Source organism: Suillus paluster (genome assembly GCF_016628075.1).
Source record: "Suillus paluster strain FC165 chromosome Unknown EDB91scaffold_82, whole genome shotgun sequence".
NCBI classification, from domain to species: domain Eukaryota; kingdom Fungi; phylum Basidiomycota; class Agaricomycetes; order Boletales; family Suillaceae; genus Suillus; species Suillus paluster.
In genome coordinates this window covers 92,168-111,653 of record NW_024537642.1, presented here as the reverse complement: position 1 = coordinate 111,653, position 19,486 = coordinate 92,168, and the positions used below count along the sequence as shown (strand labels likewise).

The following is a 19,486-nucleotide window of genomic DNA, read 5'->3' as shown; positions in this document are numbered from 1 at the left end:
CACCTTCAAGTTATCGCCCTCTCTGCTAGGTTGATCCTGCAGCCCATCCCCACGCCAGTTGTAGATGAAAGTTCTTCATCACATCGTTTGGAAAATCGCTGATATTATGAGTGACAGGTTACAACTGTGACTTGGCCTCGGTGTGTCACGGTATGCATTCAGTGTACAGATGCTGACGCAAAGCCTGACGCAAGGTTCAAGGCAAGTCATCTGTGCTTCCCTTTCGCGCTATATCTAACTTCTTGACCAGGGATGGCCAGATGTGCACCATCCTTTCCTCATTCCATCTGATCTCCAAGCAGCAGCCCAACAACATCATGATAGGCTTGCCGAAATCGAAATATGTCAGTATATCATCACCCATAACCGTAAGTCCATGAGTATATACCCTATATGCGCTCATTTCAGTCGAAAATTCTAGCGTACCGAGGATTCTGCCATGCACGCGAAAATTCATGTCCTAGAAGCTAAACGCGCTGATGTTGCATGTCAACAAATGGAAAATGTTTACCGCTGACACAGGATGCTAGTCCAGTTTGACCATCTTGCAGAGACTTATTTTGATGGGTTCGAGCAGGACCTGGGCAAGCGCGAGCTCGGGTATGCACTTTCGTTTGACCATGACCTAGATGTGTTTGCTGCATCTATCGGGCTCACGAAAACATCCGTTGCTGTGATTCTCAATGATGAAGGTGCATAACACTGCCTTTATTGACACGATGTTTGTTGCTCACAAATCACTCCAAAAACGATACAGGAATCAGGAGTAAAGATAGAGCTTATGGAGCGGCGCATGGAGGTGGTCAAGAAGCAAGCAGACACCATTGCAGATCTTGAGATTGAGCTCTCGAAAGCGCGCAAGCAGGAGCATGCGTATGAGGAAGCAATGGAGCAACTGCAGGCAGACCTAGATACGTTTGAGCAAGATAACACGAAGCTGAAGGCATTGGCTGCCGCTTCGGAGAGACAAGGTATGTTTCTTTGTATCAAGGTTAGATGAACAGTTTGGTGACTGCGCATGTTTAGCTGCTGGCGCACAGCTCGTCGATTCAGAGAATGTGCCCATGTAGGGCAATGTGGAGACATCACACCTTCTGGAGCAGGTTTGTGCAGGTTCAATGACATCTTATTGTTTTTCTGACTCTTAATTAGATCGAGGCTCTTTGTGGCACTGTCCATTTCTTGCGCACAGAAAACTCATATCTCAAAGGGCCTGTCAGCCGCGTACATACACCTCCACTAGACCCCTCAGGTCAACCTGACACAGACAAATCAGATTCCGAGACCCCACCCGCGCCTCCTACCATTCGCTCACTCGTTTTTGTCCAGCCCGCCAACCCCTCCACTACCAGGATTCATAAGCTTGCCGTGTCAGATGGTATGAATATGCGTGCTTGTGTTGGTTAAGCTAAATCAGGGAGTGCAGCACAACCATGAGTATTCTTGATCATTCGCACTAACAGTGTGATTCAAGCTCCAGTTCATGAATCTGCGTGCTTGTGTTGGATAAACTGGATCCGGGGAGTGCAGCGCAACCATGAACATCGCCTACCATTCGCTCGCTCATTTTTGTCCGGCCCGCCAACCCCTCCACTACCACACAGCTCCTGCCTGTTATACCTGCTGCGTTCTTGGCAAGGCTCAAACACCTATGTGCCACTGAAGTTTGCATGTGCCCGCCACTAGAAATCTACCTCGCAGACCTATTTACTGCGATGCAGCATTTGGGTGCGCTAGACGCCATGATGCTTACTGCCTGTGCACACCAAGATGCGGAGGTCCTTTTCAAGCTCAGCTATTTATGTACCAGACTTTCTTTATCGTATCGTAGTGATATTGAACACAACATCCAAAAATCCTTGGAGCAATGCCCTTAGTCGCCAACACCAAGTTAATCAATTTGAAAGGCGTGTTCTACCAAAAAGTCATAAATAATGTTATGATTGAAACATAAAGAAGGAAATATAAGAATGCTCAACAAACGGACACACTTGATGCTACCAGCCCCTACAGGCAGCGATGGTGCAATGTCACAACATTGTCACAAACTCACGTACTAATCTAAATTTGATGATCAATGCAAACACCACTTTCCACGAGAAAGCTTTGAATAACCATATAATTAAAACATAAAGAAGGAAACATAAGAATGCTCAACAAACGGACACACTTGATGCTACCAGCCCCTGCAGGCAGCGATGGTGCAATGTCACAACATTGTCACAAACTCGCGTGCTAATCTAGATTTGATGATCAATGCAAACACCGCTTTCCACGAGAAAGCTTTGAATAACCATATAATTGAAACATAAAGAAGGAAACATAAGAATGCTCAACAAACGGACACACTTGATGCTACCAGCCCCTGCAGGCAGCGATGGTGCAATGTCACAACATTGTCACAAACTCGCGTGCTAATCTAGATTTGATGATCAATGCAAACACCGCTTTCCACGAGAAAGCTTTGAATAACCATATAATTGAAACATAAAGAAGGAAACATAAGAATGCTCAACAAACGGACACACTTGATGCTACCAGCCCCTGCAGGCAGCGATGGTGCAATGTCACAACATTGTCACAAACTCGCGTGCTAATCTAGATTTGATGATCAATGCAAACACCGCTTTCCATGAGAAAGCTTTGAATAGCTATGTAATTGAAACATAAGTATTGGAGAATGAGAATGCTCAACAAGGGGGATACAATTACACTACCATCTCTTGCTGGTCATCATGTTACGATGTCACGACCTCGTCACAAACTCCTCATGGTAATCTAGATTTGCAGACATCAATGGCTATGTATCAACAACTCAAATTTATTGCAGCATACATAGCCATATTTAGCAGAGGCAGAATTACATCCTTCTATAGTTTCCATGGCTACAATATCAAGGACTCATGAATTCACTGATGCTTGATTGGATGTTCCGAGGGACCTCAACACTTGCCAGTTCCGGTCAGATTTTCGTTTCGCATACGATTCTGTGTTGAGAGGTATCATGCCCGTCCTGAAGGGGTGCTTGAAGTAGTTGTTCCTCGAAGTGCTTAAGATAATACACCTTTGATGTCTCCATCTTCATACTGCTGCCCAAGCACAGATATAAGCATGGCTGGTTAAGATGTTATCAACATATGCGTGCATTGGGTCGTGACTATCCAGTCACCCATGTCCATGAAGAGCTTGCTCTTGAGTTCCGGAGTTGGCAGCCGCAGCACTCTGCTGCAGGAGTGTAAAACGTCAGACCAAATGATACACATAAGAAACAAGTAGTAAGACATACTATGTCATGATATATCCGATCCTTGCGATTGTGTACTCTTGATTCTAATATCGAGAAAATGGTTGATCAGTTGGTGAAATCATGGGTGTCATAGATATTATGTAAGGGTAAATGGTGTCTCGCTTCTCTAATGGGAATGATGGCATACACAAAGTCTTCCGCGAAAGAGACACAACTGGAACTTACAATTACAGAGTAGCTTCCTCAAGAACGTGGTATAGAAAAGGATAGTAAAATATATTTTTGGGACCGCAAGAGTCTAAGATGGAGGAAGCGTAATTTTTCCGATGAAGACGGGAGAGGAAGAGGAATTAGTGGTAGACTGAGAATTTTGGCCTACGGATCCGGTGGGCAGACCTGCCACAGACAAACAAAGGTTGGTCGCTTCAGCTGCACCGCATATACTGTAAAGGGAAAACAAGGATAAGTCACGTAGAACGTACCAAGATGACAACTGAGTTTCCAGTGGACTCAACTCTAACTTTACTACACTTGTGTCTGTGTGGCGAGTCTTTCTGACAACCATCTTCTTGGTAAGTGATTGCGTACTTTGGTGGATGAAGACTAAGACTACGCCGCGTCGGTAGTTGTACTTCTTGGATATGTCTCTTCGAGGTTCACTGTGACACGACCAACATATAGAATTTTGTATTACTAGAATACTGGGGGGAATAGAGTGTGTTTGGGCAAATTCTGACGGCGAGATAGCTTTTGGGCGAGAGCGCGTAGCGCTTTCCAGCCCTGAGGAGTGTACCTAAGAGAAAAAGGGAGGTGAGCTGTGATTCCCAGATGTTTTAGGAGTTCGTCGACGCATCCAGCGAAACTTGTCGTTGCCTCGGATACCCCCATTTTAGGAGACGGACGTGGAACACTCACATGGTCTGCTTTTCGCTTATTGCCAATGCTCAACCTCCGCGAACTGGGGGTAAGGTGTAGCGGAGAAACTGGTCCTGCAAAGACGGGACGGCTTGCATATAGGGCGCTAAAATTTGAGTGTGTTGGCGAAGGTATTTGAGAAAAGCGTCGCTTGCCTAGCGACCTTTGACTTTAATGACATTGAAGGGAATGTTTCGAAGGAGATATTCAAGGGTGGATCCTATGCGTATGCCATGTCCTTGCAGTGGTTCTTGCCCTGCTGCTCTAGTTGCCGAAGCTAACCTTTGCGTGAGTTTTGTCTTCATTAGCGGCCTGTATGAGTCTTTGTGGCGGTATGAAAACAGAGCACTGTTGACGGGGGGGTCGTTGACGGCAAGGTGGTTCAGAAAAGCTGCTTCTGGGTCCGATTGTCCTGATTGCTTGGCCCAGTGCACATCCTCTCCTTCTAATGATGTTTTCGTCCGGGGCAGGTGGAAGTTCTTGGTGAGGAGGTTCTGTCGATCACGAACGTCTGTCACGTTGGCGGGAGTTATGTGCAGTGTGGGGTTGAAAGCGTCCAGGCATGGGACCATGAATTCTCCCGCCCTTGCTGTGGCGTAAAATGCGGTGGTGAGGCAAGCAAAGACAACGGCATCCAAGGGGTCTGATAAACTGAGTTGTTCTCGAATGGCTATGATGAGTTCTACCATGTACGGTTCACATTTGCTGCATTTGGCTGTCGTGGGGGTCATGGATACGCTCGCTTTGAGGAGGGTGTTGATTTCCATGTCGTTTAGTTTCCACGACACGCTGTGCAAACCGTGCCACACACGGACGCCATAGACGTAGTTTGATATAGTTTTCCCAGAATAGTGACCTGCCATGCAGGATATGAATGACGAAATTAGGATGTGGCTTGCGGGGGCTCTCTGGTTCTCTGGGATGCTTTTGCTGTCACAAAAAACGTGAAAAATGAGCAGCCCCGATCCATATGACTCGCGGGTTCCTTCTGCATATCCATGGACCATGACCTCTCGAATACGCTCAATGTTGGAGGGGGTTAGAGGTAAGACCTGTCCCTGTGCGTCTTTCATTGAGCGCGGGGATGTGGGTTGCCATAGGTACAGCCTGTCCTTTGCTTGACAGTGTGGGCGTAGCGGTGATGGCATTGGGCTTATGTCGCTGTTATAGGCTGTGATGATGTGTGTTGGTGGTCAATTGTCCCGCTCTGACGTGAGGATTGACTTACAAGGTTTGCGACGCTTGGAAGAGTTCCTCCCCTCTTCGTTCAAGTTCGCAGTTGACAGATGCACGGTGTCTGTACTCATCGTCTCCGGGTTTTTTGACCATTGTCGGAGACGGTTGGTACGTGCTGGATGTGCTAGCACCACAGATGATGTGGTGGTTAAGTTCGCTGGTGGGTATGTTGGAAATGAACGCTTGCAATTCCCTTGGGATTGGGGTTTGGGGGAGCATGTCAGATGCGGGGGGATATATTCCACGTGAGGGACCATCAGCGGGATTATCTTTACTCGGGACGTATCAAGTAAGGATTGTACACTCGGCATTGGCAGCGAGTGCGTGAATCCGCTTGAAGACTTCATTGCAGGTCCTATTCCTACTGCATCCCCTCCACCACCCTTCGACGACACCTCGGTTGTCGCCATAGACCTTGAAATGAGTTCCGGGGGGAGCAGTCTCGATGGTGGCCTGAATGAGGAGCTCGAACCCAGTGCTTTCTGCCCAGCCAATGTCACGCCCGTCCCTTTTCCAACCAGGTAAGAGTTTCCACGCTCGCCATCTCCTGTTGATGACAATCCCGATTCCGTGACCAGAGCTAGTGTCCGAATAGGCAAGGGGGTCATGGACAATGCAGGGTCCTGGTATTGGGCGAGTGATGTGGCTGGGGCTGAGGGTTGCTTTCCACCACTCGATGTCTTCTGGGGTGTTACGAGGGGGGGGTTCATGGCATGTGCGGGCGGTCTTCAAATATGCCCAGCATGCTTTCCAAGCTGGTGAGGTAAGCTCGCCCCATTGGAACCACGAGGCATGCGTGCAACAACTTGCCGTGCAGCTTCTGGACCTCATGGAGGGTGTGAGTCCGTTTGGATTGCCATATGGCGATAGCCTTGAGGTATTTCGCCTGCTTGTGGCTTGATAATGCCACAGTACATTTGGTAATGTCCCAAACGAGTCCGGTGAAAAGTGGCTTGGAGCTGAAGGGATGGTCCTTTGATATTTCCCAAATGATCCCCAGTAAGTAAGAATAAAAGTTGATGTTGTCAAAGCAGTATGAGAATTGAGAGTCCTCGAAGGATCGTGGGGACCGTGAGGATAAATCTTGGAGGGGAAACAGCATGTCTTTGTTGAACTCTTCGACACTGCCATCCGGCATGGTGGCCCCTTTATACCATTTACGGCCTCCATCAATGATGGTTCCTCCGTTCTTCTTGATTTCATTTGCCGCACGTACGCGATGTCTATTGAATTCTTCAATGTACTCTGTCCTGATACGTAAAAACAAGTGATCATCGACCCATTTTGAAATGGGTCCGATGCCTTTGCCACGTAGGATGTCAGTTCCTGCGTCTGCCACGTTTCCATAAATTCCTGCGGAAGGGCAAAATCCGAAGCATAGGGCTGTGTCAATTGCAAATGCATTGTCACCTGGTAGGCGTATGGCCAGGCCAGGCCACTGCGAGTGGTGGAGAGAAATTGTTCGATATGCCTCTGCCATGTCCCGAACAGCTCCTTGCGAGCCGGGAGGTAGGCTCCAGATTGATTGACAAATGGTGGGAAAAGTTCCATAGGTACATGGAAATAAGTCGGAGTCGACTCTGGAATTAATTGATCTAATGGAAGGTAATGGGTGAATTGGGAATGAAAGGTTTTGAACCAGGCGGAATTTGCCTGGTTTGCCTGGTTTGGGAACAAGGGATAAGGGGGCTGTTTGAAATTCGCCGACAATGGACCTAAGTTCTTCAGCACTGAAAGGGCCGATGAATCGGCCTTTGGAAAATTCACTGTCGACAATGTTCCAGAATGCAACCACATTCTCGTCAAGGGTGGGGCTATTGGCGGGGGCATATGTACATGTAATTGGAGGGATTCCTCCAGAGAATCCGTTGACCAGGCATCTAGGTATAGATGGATATCTACTAAGGAGATTTGTCTCTTCGAGGAGACGTTGCCACTCGCTGGCCTTGTATGGGGTGCATTCCTCATGCTTTCTCGACTCGAGAACATTTCTGCGCTCCATGGTCTTTGCTTCCACATCCTGAGCACTCGTGGGATGACTCGTGGTTTGGGGCTGCACAACTCTCGGGGCGCTGCCATTTGTAGCATAGTGGGAGTTGTTAAAAGCTAAAAGAAACATGCTCAGCGTTGAGAGACAACGACTGTAACATTCGTAGTACCTAAAAGAAACACGCTATAAGAGAACACAATGTAAGACAGAGACGGCGAGATAAGATAACGGTTGACATACCTCAGCATTGAGAGACAACGACTGAGGTATGAATGAACGAGCGATGCAAGATTATAAACTAAGAGTCACGTGTATAGTAGGAATTCTAGGAATGAGAAAGAGAAACGAAGAGTCGATAATCCAACACACCCCCTCGACGAGACGTTTCAACGAGAGACAAGGGACAGTCCAATCTGATGACAGAGAAATAGAGGACGCGGAAGGCACTTGGTGAAGATATCGGCAGTATTGTGATGCGTGGACAGCCACTCAGGTAGGAATTCGCCAGCTTCGATGTGCGCACGGATGAAATGGTACCAAAGATTGATATGTTTGGTGCGAATGTGGTTTGCAGCTTCTTGTGAGAGCGCTATAGCACTGGTGTTATCTGCGAACAGGCGAAGTGGCAAAGATAGAGGGATCTTAAGGCAAGTGAAGAAAGATTGGATCCAGATTCCGTCTTGAATTGCCGCAGTTAACGCCATATACTCTGCCTCGGTAGACGAGAGCGCATGAGTTACTTGTTTCTTTGACGAGTGAGAGATAGGACCGCCATTGAAGAACCAAACGTAGCTGCTGATGGAGATACGATCCTCGGGACAGCTTGCCCAGTCAGAATTGCTGTAACCGTGAAGCTCTGGACGAATATTTGCACCCCCATAATGGACACGAACATTGAGAGTTCCAGCAAGAAATCGAAGGACATGCTTTGCAGCAGTGTAGTGACGAGGTTCGGGTGCTGCGTTGTATTGCGCGAGTCGCATAACAGCCAGTGCGATATCGGGTCTAGTGTAAAGTGCAAGATAAAGAAGCTCTCCAATGAGTTTGCAATATTCTGATGGGAGGTCATCGATGTGAGGATGAATGTCAGTGTCACGACCGAACGGGAACTTGGGGTCCATGGGGAGGGTCACAGGGTTGCAATCGAGCATGCCATGTTCGTCGAGCAGATAAGTGATGTATTCAGATTGATGCATCCAGAGTTCCTGAGTGTTGCGCTTGCGATCGAATTGTATCCCAAGATACTTCACCACTGGCCCAAGGTCGGCTATACCAAAATGTTCCCCGATCTGCTTCTTGACCCAGTCCAGAAAGGTGCATTGGTTTGCAGCCGCCAGTCCATCGTCCACATGCCATGCGATGATACAAACTGTCCGTACTCCTTTGCTGTCAACAGTGTCATAGACGAACACTGCGTAGTCTGCTTCACATCGGAGGAACCCAAGACGCGTTAGAACTTCCCGTAAGAGCTCGTACCAGTCGTAAGCGGCCTGTTTCAACCCATAGAGACTTGAAAGCAAGTGACAAACAAGACGCCCGCCCCCAGGGCCAAACCGTTCAAAACCCGGAGCTTGACACATATATACATCTTCTTTAAGTTTCCCCCAGAGAAAGGCACGCTTTGCGTCAAAGCTGTCGAGTTCCCAGTTGAGCTGCGCTGCCATGGCTGAAATGATATGAATAGAGGCTGGTTTAGCCACAGGCGCGAAAGTTTTCCCGAAGTCGACTCCTGGAATTTGAGAGAACCCTTGTGCCACCAGACGAGCCTTGAAAACGGGTCCGCCCTTGAGATCCTCTTTGAACTCGAGTACCCATCTGCAGCCAATCGCTTTGCGATCCTCAGGCAAGGTGACGAGTTCGTAGACATTCATCTCCGACATTAGATTCATCTCCTTCCTCATAGCGGCAAGCCAGTGGTCTCTGTCAGGACGGCGAAGTGCTTCATCATAAGTGTTGGGAGGGATCTTGAGGTCATAGCTGGGGGCGGAAGGATTACGGCGGGAGTCACTGCGAATGGCAATATATGCTTGCTCGACGACGATCAAGTTAGCGACAGCAATCGAGAAACCAACCATCAAGGTCTCTGGGAGGATAGCATCCTCATCTGCAACTGCCAGAGCTGCAACTGGGCCATTGACAGTGGATAGGCCAGGTGCATCATCTGGGCCGCCATTGGCGGATAGGCCAGGTGCATCATCTGGGCCACTGTCAATGGATGGGCCAATTGCAGTCAGGTGAGCAACAACGGGGACAGGAGGGACGTCACACCCTTCAGGAGCATCAGGGGGAGGCACACCATTGACACGTGCGAGGTGAAGCTCGCGCTGACAGGCTAGACGAGTGTGATCGGCAGTCAATTTTTCGTGGTAAGCACGTCCTCGTTCAGTGCCTGTTCGAGCACGAGAGGAGATGCGAGGTGGTGCAAGGCGATATGGCGCGGGAACTGGGAAGGGCGGGGCATCGTCACTGACAGATGACACAGGATCAGACATGGAGGACTGAGCGGGGACACTATCATCGTCTTTGTCGTCCGAATCTGGGAAAGCTCGCCCAGAGAATGACTCGTCAAAAATAACATCCTGCGAGTTGAAGAATGCACCTGTGGCTTTATCGCGGAGACGCCAGGCCTTGACACCAGGCGGGTATCCCATGAAGATTGCCTCGCGTGAGTGTGGACCCATCTTCACCTGCAGCTCAAGGGGGATGCGAGCAAAACAGCGTGACCCAAAAACGCGAAGGTGAGTGACATCGGGTTTAAGACCGTGAAGCATCTTGTAAGGTGTCTTCCCAGGCACAAGTGCATGAGACTCGGATCGGTTAAACAGATAGGCAACACAGAGTGCAGCTTCGCCCCATAATGATTGAGGAAGACGAGCGTGATTGAGCATAGCATACATACGGCCCTCCACAGTGCGTAGGACACGTTCGGCTTTGCCATTCTGCTGATGGGCATGAGGTGCGGACAGTTGCTGTTCAATACCTGCCAACTCGAGTGTCTTGGTGAAAGCTGCGTTTAGGAACTCGCCCCCGTTATCACTGCGAAAGATCTTCACGTGTTGACCCGACATGTTTTCCCACCGAGCTCGAACCAACTGCCAGGCATTAAGCGCCTGGTCTTTCGTCGCGAGGAGCTGAAGGTCGAGAATGTTGGTGTGATCATCCAGGAAGACAATGAAGTACTTCTTGCCATGTGGTGTCTCTGTCGGGATGGGACCGCAAAGATCGGAGTGAATGAGCTCGAGGAAATGTGAAGCGGGCGGTGAGTTGGACGTGGGATAATCCGACGAGGGATAAGGCTGCCTTGGGTGCTTACCCAAAATGCACGATTCGCATTTCAAAAGCGGCACAGCAGAGGTGATAGAAGCACCCTTGGAGAAGAGGGGAAGACGGCACACAGCATTTCCACCGGCATGACCCATTCGGGCATGCCAGAGGTCGAGCGTCAAAGGGACATGCGCAAACGCTGTGAGATCTGGTGCGGGCACAGACAGTAAGGGTGTAGAGACAGGAGGAGGACACAGGAACTCCAAATCAACAAAACAGAGCTTGTTCACCAAATGAAGCGAGCCTAAGAGTGCTGCCCGATAGGATAACTCACAGCATGCTGGCGCACCGACGAAATTACATCCCCAACCTTGATCCACCATGTAACCCACCGACAGGAGGTTGATCATGGCATCAGGTGCATGCAGACAGTTTGTCAGACGCACACAATACCTCTTGCTGCCAATGGTCAGTCCCACAAGGCAATCACCGCATCCAGAGGTAGACAGACTACCATGATTTGCCGTTCGGACAATCACGGGATCAGCTGTTGAGTAAGACCAGAAGAACTTGCGATCGCGTACCAGTGTTACAGTGGTACCGGAGTCAAGTATGGTAGAGTAGGCAGTGGTCATAAATGCAGCAAGGTTGGATGGGGGGACTTGAGAAATGGAGGTGTCAGGTACTTCAACGATAGACGCACACGCGAGATCGCTGAAAAAGCCTGCTGCTGCGGCAGAGGAGCCAGCGAAGGTCTCTATAGAGGAGTCGCCAAATGCAAATGCTGCAAGCGGAGGTGCAGGCACTGGAGCTGGAGCTGGAGGAATGGGAGTAACCGCAACAGCGGCAGTCTCAGTTTTCTTATTCTTAAGCCAGGGTGCCTGGCCTTCCATCCCACCCCCCTTGCGATAGCAATGCGGATGATCGTGATCGCCCTTGCCGCAACCTGGTGTCGTACAGAAAACTCCATCTGGGTTGTTCCGATGCTTCCGTAAGCCAGTGATGGGATTGGAATTGCTACCGACCGTGGTGGCAGTCGCAGCATTGGCATATTCAGATCCTGGCCCACTCAACAACTTGTCGTCAAGCTTGCGACTTGCTTCAGCAGAGATGCGTGATATGCAGTCTTCAAATGTGAGTGGTGATGAGGTGGAGAAAGCGTCTTGAATCTGCTGATGAAGCAACCCCTTGAACTGAGACCAGGAGGCACTACGTGGAAGTCCACGAAGGAGCTGATAGATAGCATCTTCGTCAGGATAGTTAGCGCCCATTCTGATGAGTCGCTCGCGTAGTGCAGAATGACGAGCAATATAATTTGAAGCATCCGCAGTGTCCTTCATCTGAAGTGCACCAATGGAGTTCCGAACGACATATTGCAAGCTGATATCTGTTCAACCATAATGATCGGCTAGTATCTTCCATGCCGCACGTGCAGTGACTTTGTGACTATCAGAGATGAACTGCTGGACTGAAACAGATAGGCGTCGAGTAATGATGGCTTTTGCTTTAAGATTGTCGATGAGCCATAAACGAATGGCTTTGATCTCATCAGTGGTTGGATTAGCTTTATCAACAGCGACAGGAATATGTGACGCGACGCCAAGGATGTTGGTGGGGTCTACGGAAGAGGAAACATGACACCAGAGATCCTCTGTCCCTAGCGCATAGGTGACTTCTCGTTTCCACGCACAATAAGTTTCCGGACCTGTCAATTCCGGAATATGATCGAACTTCCCCATGTTGAGAGGATGAAACGAGACAGTAATAAGGAAGAATGAGCCGCTAATGCAATGAGAGTGGTTTCGCGTTCGATGTGAGGTTCTGCTTAGAAGGCGGGGCTCATAACCTGTTAAAAGCTAAAAGAAACACGCTCAGCGTTGAGAGACAACGACTGTAACATTCGTAGTACCTAAAAGAAACACGCTATAAGAGAACACAATGTAAGACAGAGACGGTGAGATAAGATAACGGTTGACATACCTCAGCATTGAGAGACAACGACTGAGGTATGAATGAACAAGCGATGCAAGATTATAAACTAAGAGTCACGTGTATAGTAGGAATTCTAGGAATGAGAAAGAGAAACGAAGAGTCGATAATCCAACAGGAGTCCTTGAGGGTTGATGATTCGGCCATCCTGTGCTCGACGGCAATGGGCATTGGATCCATCCCAGAGGTTGCTGGAATTGCAGTGATGAATGTCGTGTGCAAAGCAGCCCAGACATACGGCACAGGCTGAGTGGCCACGTGAGCCTGCGCCGCGAGAAAAACCCTCACGATGGCTCTTGTCCCGGGTGTTGTCTGGTGAAGATGATCTGCCCTTCTGGGCTCCTCCACCACGAACAGGCGAGCGTGAACGTGAGTCATGGTTCCGATGATTATTGCTCCGCGTGTCACGGTAGCTCGATTTTCGGAAGCTGCTCTGGTATGTGGATAAGTCCTTGCTCGAAGGCTATGTGATGGACAGGTGCATTATCCGCATGAGCATGTGTGCGGGCATCCACAGGAGTGACATCACAGGCATCCGTGGGAGTGGCATCGCGGGCATCCACGTATGTGGGTTGTGGGTGAGTACGAGAGTGGTTATATGGGTAGGAAGGGTTGTGTGGTTAGTTGGTGTTTTGTAGGGGGGAGTGCGACACGTACCAAGGCCAGGGTTCGGGATCGCACTTTGTCCCATAGTTCTTCGCTAATTGTGCGCAAGAGAGTCTCGTTGAGGTTCCCGATATTGAAACCCTCGTCTCGCTTCAAGCAGTCGTGCCAGTCATGGCGCACCCTCGAAGCGTAGTTAAGGATAACCATGTCTCCGATGTCGCTGTGGTTGCGAATCGCGTGGTTTTCGAGACACCAGAAGAAAAGCGATAGAGTGTCGACGTGGGTTTGGGGCCATTTGGCCTGGCTGATTTGAACGAGGAACATGTTCTTCGCTCGTAGGAAAACTGAGAAAGGTAGTTCGTGATCTGCTAGTGCTGCCTTCGAGGCTTTAAAGGCTGACGCTGGACGAATGGTGAGCTGGTCGTCCACTTTGGTTAGACCGTAGTCATCTGCGACGGATTTTGAAGTTTTGAGGGCTTCCTTGCATCCGTCGGGAGAAAAATACCATAGCTCTATGTATTCAAAATTAGTGAGCTTTTGAACTGCGTATTGGGAGGGACAGGGAGCCAAGAAGTCTCCTACTGTTGAGGCTTCCTTGAATCCATTCATTTTCGGTTTCTTCTTTTCTGCTTCTGCATGCTCCTTCTGCACTTCCGCCTCCTGTATAGTGTTGTTCCGGCCTGGCTTGGCTCGAAAGCCCCGGCTTTGGCCTGGCTGCAGACGGCCAGGGCTTTCAGAAATCATAGGCCGGGCCAAAGCCCTCAACCATGGCTTGGCCCTGGCCTGGCCTGGCCGGAGCCATGGCCCGAGTAGGAAAAATGAGCAGGTCAATGACATGAATGAATAATGGTAAATAAAACAAAAATCAATCAATATATATGTCATCCTCGTCCTCCTCCAGTAGCAAGACATCCCAACCATCTTCTTCGTCATCACCCTCACTCGCCAGGTTTTCATTACCATCCAGTTCAATATCAAACTCGTCAGCTTCCTCAGTGGACGATGATGGACCAGGCAGGCAGAAGAGAAGGTCATGATGAATGGCACACTTGACACATTGCAGTGCCTCAACAATGTCACATTTGAGGCGATTACGACACTTGCTGATGGTAATACCCCCCTGCGAGAAGGCACATTCGCTCAAAATGGATGATGCCATGATGGACAAGTAATCCTGAGCGATGGAGGACCACACTGGTCCGTATCTGTGAGCATTCATCTATCAAAAAGTAAGCATCAGTAACGAGGAATGAGCTGGAATATAATATTATATACGTACACCCCACCATGTGACTGTACTCATTCCAGATGGCAGTTTTGCCTCGACAGTGTTGATGTAGTGTTTGAAATCGGCATACCAGGGTCTGGAAGGATCAACATCGGCTGCTGATGCACCAAAACCGAGGTCATCGTCTTCGTCCTCACTCTGGGTCTCACAAATTAGTTTTTTGAGGCCATTAACTTTGCCTTTCTTGATAGATGCTTGCACCAGTATCGCTGATCTTCCCATTGCAAGATAGCGAGTTTTAAACTAAGTCCTGGATCAATAATACAAAATGAATTGCAATGTAATTGAACGTGCCTCTAGTTCCACACAGGCAAGGACCTCGTCTTGCAGGTCTTCAGGCCAGTGTTTCTTAAAATATGCCATCTTGCCCATCGGATCAAGTACTGTATGGAAACATCAGTTGCACGCAGAACAGAATGAACAGGATGAGATGTACACGTAGCCATGATGTATGCTGGTGAGTCAGTTGTCTTTTCATAGTACTGGTCAATCTTTTGCGCAGCAGCATGGAGTGCAGTTGAAAAACGGGCATACTTTGGTCGGTCTGCTCGAGACGACCAGGCTCAATGAAGTGTCTCGAGGGCAGGAATAGCCAGATGAAGTGTAGTCCCCTTGTCTGATGAGAAAGCCTGTTGAGCTACATCTGCATACTAAAGCAACAAATTAGCGGTAGACTTGTGTGGATGTGAAACAGAACATACTGAGAGTAGATCAGCAAACTGACCGATGCGGGTCCATTCAGTCGAGGTCAACCGGAGGTAATCAATTTTGGCACATTTTTCCAGATTACGTTCTTGTGTGCCTATCTCGTACACAAAAACATTGACGTGCTGGGGCCCAGGATCAAATTCAGCAAATACCTCATGAATATTAGACTCACCTCCTTACTGCCTTCCGCATGATTGATCATTACATATGTTGAAGACCAGCGAACCTTCATATCGAGAAGGAGCTGTGTGGGGTTCGAGATGCCAGCCTTAGCTTGAATAGTCTTATAAAGCTCTTTTCGTTTGGCCGATGAGCGTTCCTTTACACAGATCGAGTGAATAAGTCCAATCTCGTCACAGTCACCTTGAATTGACATGTCAGGATCCAAAGCATGGGAGTCATGCAGATTGTAGTGGGGAGCCTTGCTGTATGTGCTAATGAGGAGTTGTGTACTGAGATTGATAACATGCGCTAGGCAGCTACAGTCGTAACGTGAGGGTACACCCGACACGAAATAATATCAGACTTACTTGATCCTGCGAGCCTGCCACGGAAATTCCTTTTTATATCGGACTTCATACAGTTGAGCGAACTCTTCAAGCATTGTACCATTGTTAGCGGCATTGTCGCAAGTAATGTGGCCGAGCTATAAAAAAAATCCTATCAAACTACGAATCGTTTAGTCACAATAGCATACCTTATGTACAATACAAAGACAGTCCAGAATCTTGAAAAGAGTCCCACCAAGCCGCTTGCCGTTGTGTGAATTGTTGACTTGCATGAAGCCGAGTAGTGCACTTTCGCACTCCCATTGTGTAGCTGTCTTCGCTTCAATCCAATGACCTGTCACAGCGAAGTAAGCATCAACATTACCAGCCTGCCAGGCATCGCAGGTTGTGTTTATCATGCCGCTAACGGCATCACTATTGAGCTTCTCCTTGAGCCTCGTAAGATTATTCTTAAATATCCTCATAATCTCGGCTCGAGTCGCCTTCCTGCCCGGGATCTTGACACCATGGGTTGCTCAGGCAGCAACGTCAATCATTTCCTTGAATTTTGGATGCTCGAATGCTTGAATAGGCTAGATAACACGAGTCAAATGATAATGTTACTGCAAGAGGGTGGGAGATATACCTGGTCAGTGGCGACAAGCCATTCAATAGCAGCCTGCTTGAACAAACCATCTGAGTACGGGACAATTCGTTCGGCAACCTTTCGTTCAGTCAGATGGGAGGTAATGACACGTTGGTCATCTTCGGCCTTTTCCTTGCGACCCTTGACGTCACCAGGCAACATGGACTCGAAGGAGTTTTGCTTTGCCCACGTACGATATTTGCCCTATGTAACACGTCAATACAAAGATGGGTAGAGCACAACCAGTAACTCACTGCAAAGTTGGCCTCAGCGTGTCGACGAAGAGTAGTTGTTTCATTGACGAGTATGCATTGTTTTCTATCAGCTGATCAGTAGGTGAGTACGGCAAAGGATGAGCAGACTTACCGGCAAACCTTGCACTTGCGGTGCTTCTTGACTTTGCTGTTAGACCCAGCATGATCGAATGTAGCACCAAAAAATGCTTCAACATCAGCAGTTCTGAGCTCACGTGTTGACCCTGCATCCACGATCGACTGGACGTCGATGTCAATGAGGATGCCATCCTCACCCACTGGCTCTGTGTCTGTTCTCACAGCGAGTTTGCGAGTTTTTTTTGCTAACGGTTAAATGTAAGTCAAATCAAATCATTGAGGGTAAAATAAACTTATGTTTCGGATTTGTGTGCGCATTTTCACGCTCATCGGATAGAACATCATCCAAAATTAGTTCAGTGTGGGGGCATTTGCCATTAGATGTAGATGCAGTGGGCTGGGTTGTTGCAGGCTCTAGCGATGGACCTGGGGTGGCAGTCCGTTAATTCTCGGTAGTAGACTTCGCAGCCTCTGCGGCACGAAACTCGTTGATAGCTTTTGTCTGTGATGTGAGGGCCGCCTTCTCTGAGTGCTGGAGAAGTGCGGCTGTTGGTTTTGTCCGTCGTACGGGACGATGATGCTCATTGCCATCGATTGAGGCTGAGTCTGGGTTGATCATGTGAGGGCACTGGCAGTAGGCGGTAGGAAGTAGGGAGAGATGCACATACAATAACAGATCAGCAAACAATATAAGTTTGCACATGTACCGTGACAGCAACAGATCAGCAAACAATATAAGTTTGACAGACCATCAAGCCTCCGGACAACGACATAGTGCATCGAAGGACCTGTTCTGACACTGGAGTGAGTAATGTCGATGCTACAAAGTGCGTGATCAAAAGAAACATGGCGACTTACTCATCTGAAGGATGCAGAAATACTTTAATAGGCCCATCTCGACACCGGAGTGAAGAACGTCGAGTCCTCAAAGCGCAAGAACACGATTCTGACATGTGGGGATAACGCAGAAGCCAAAGACAAAAATAGACACGGCAACGACAACGCAACGTGTCTGGGGCGGTGCCGACCCTTGCCGACCACCCCTAAAAGCCACGGCCTGGGCTGGCGGCTCGGGCTTTGCAAAATGGTGGGCCAGGCCAAAGCCTTACACAGGCCGTGACTTTGGCCTGGCTAGGCCCGGCTCAATGGGGGCTGGCTTTGGCTGGCCCACGGCTCAAAGCCGGGCCATGCACATCACTACTCCTGTAGAGCATGCTCTGCTTCTTCCTGCGCTTCGCGAGCTCTCTCAGCGTTGGCAACTGCGAGTGCCTCGTTCTCTTGTTGTTGTTCCCAAGCGAGGACTCTCTCTTCGTGTCCTGTGTTCCAGGTGTCTACTAAGCGGTCTATGACTTCCTGCTCTGTTTGTCCTGTGGCTGCTGTCAAGTCGGTGCGTATGCCGGCGTAAAGTGCGCCTGCGTAGTCTGGACAAGCTTCGGTTGTTGGATCAACCATGATAGTTATTGTGTGGGTATGGAGTGATTTGGTTTTTTTTTAAAAAAAAGTTCTTAAGTATGGTTTTGTTCTAGAAAAAGAAATACGAGGAGGAGAGTGAACTACGCAACGACGAACGATGGTCGCGGCACGGAAACAAGAAGCGGTGCCGCGTCTTCCGTTCGGTCGAAGACCTTACTCTATTCTTTCGCTCGTGCCTCGTTACATAATAGAGTCCCAAAGCGCCCACCGCTAGGGCAGGGGCATTAGCAATAGCGCCACGCCAGAAATTCGAAGGACACGCTGATATTATCCGGGGCGTCATACACCTGCCAGATGGAGAACGGATCATCACTGGTTCAGACGATGGCTCGCTGCGGGTATGGAACTTGGAGAGCGGCAAGCAGATAGGGGAGGACTGGCGAGACGGAGGAAGTGAAGTGTGGACCATAGCGTTGTCTCCGGACGGGAAGAAAGTGGTTAGCGGGAGTAGTGGGGACGGAGTAGTGAGGTTGTTGGACATTGACACAGGCAAAGTCATCGCTAAATGGACTGGGGACACACTGGGTGTGTCATCTGTCTGCTGGAGTCGAGATGGTCGACAAGTATTGAGCGGATCCACCGATGGAACTGCAAGACAATGGAATGTAGAGAGCGGAGAGACGATCCTAGGACCAATCGAGACCGGGCACAAACACGTATACGCAGTCGTTTACTCGCCAGACATGACCTTGATCGCGACTGGTGGATACCACAAGGATGAACACTTGATAAAAATCTGGGATACACAGACATGCGAGCTGGTCGCAACTCTCAAAGGACACACGGGTGCAGTGCTTTGCCTGGCTTGGACTTCAGACGGAAAAACACTTATATCCGGGTCATACGATGACTCAATTAGAACTTGAAATACGAGAACATGGAAGCAAATTGCGGTACTGGACGAGCACACTTCCACCGTCTATGCAATTGCAATATCCCCGAATGACCGCATCCTCGCAAGCGCATCGTCCGATAATACAGCGCGATTGTGGAACCTCGACAATGGCCAGCCAATCAGTATACCCCTCCAGCATGCAGATGAACTGAATTGTGTGTCATTTTCGGCAGATGGAACGCTACTAGCTACTGGTTGCGAAGACGCCAACACGTACACATGGGATGTTTCTGCGATTGTTAGAAAAGCTGGCCTCAATGACCTTCTAAAGGTGAGAATATGTTTCTGTTCGTTCTAGTGTTAGGAACTAAACGCGCCTTCCCATTGCTGTAGGAAGGTAACAAGCCATTACTCAATGTACGTGGCATGTTTATAAAAACATTTCATTGCAGAATAAGCATATATATAT

General features: G+C 48.9%; 2 protein-coding genes across 2 annotated transcripts; one reads left to right on the top strand and one right to left on the bottom strand.

The window, feature by feature from the left end:
- Window positions 1-523: 523 nt before the first annotated feature.
- Window positions 524-1,407, top strand: EDB91DRAFT_1313227 (uncharacterized protein; the record flags this gene model as incomplete). The annotated part of the gene is made up of 4 exons (XM_041325133.1): window positions 524-692; window positions 765-971; window positions 1,027-1,058; window positions 1,153-1,407. 4 exons carry the CDS (start codon window positions 524-526, stop codon window positions 1,405-1,407), a joined length of 663 nt encoding a protein of 220 aa, XP_041172401.1.
- An 11,094-nt stretch (window positions 1,408-12,501) lies between these two features.
- EDB91DRAFT_1253287 (uncharacterized protein) lies at window positions 12,502-14,084 on the bottom strand (the record flags this gene model as incomplete). The annotated part of the gene is made up of 4 exons (XM_041323621.1): window positions 12,502-12,561; window positions 12,633-12,653; window positions 12,702-12,887; window positions 13,299-14,084. The coding sequence occupies 4 exons, from the start codon at window positions 14,082-14,084 to the stop codon at window positions 12,502-12,504; spliced, it is 1,053 nt and encodes a 350-aa protein (XP_041172400.1).
- Window positions 14,085-19,486: the final 5,402 nt, after the last annotated feature.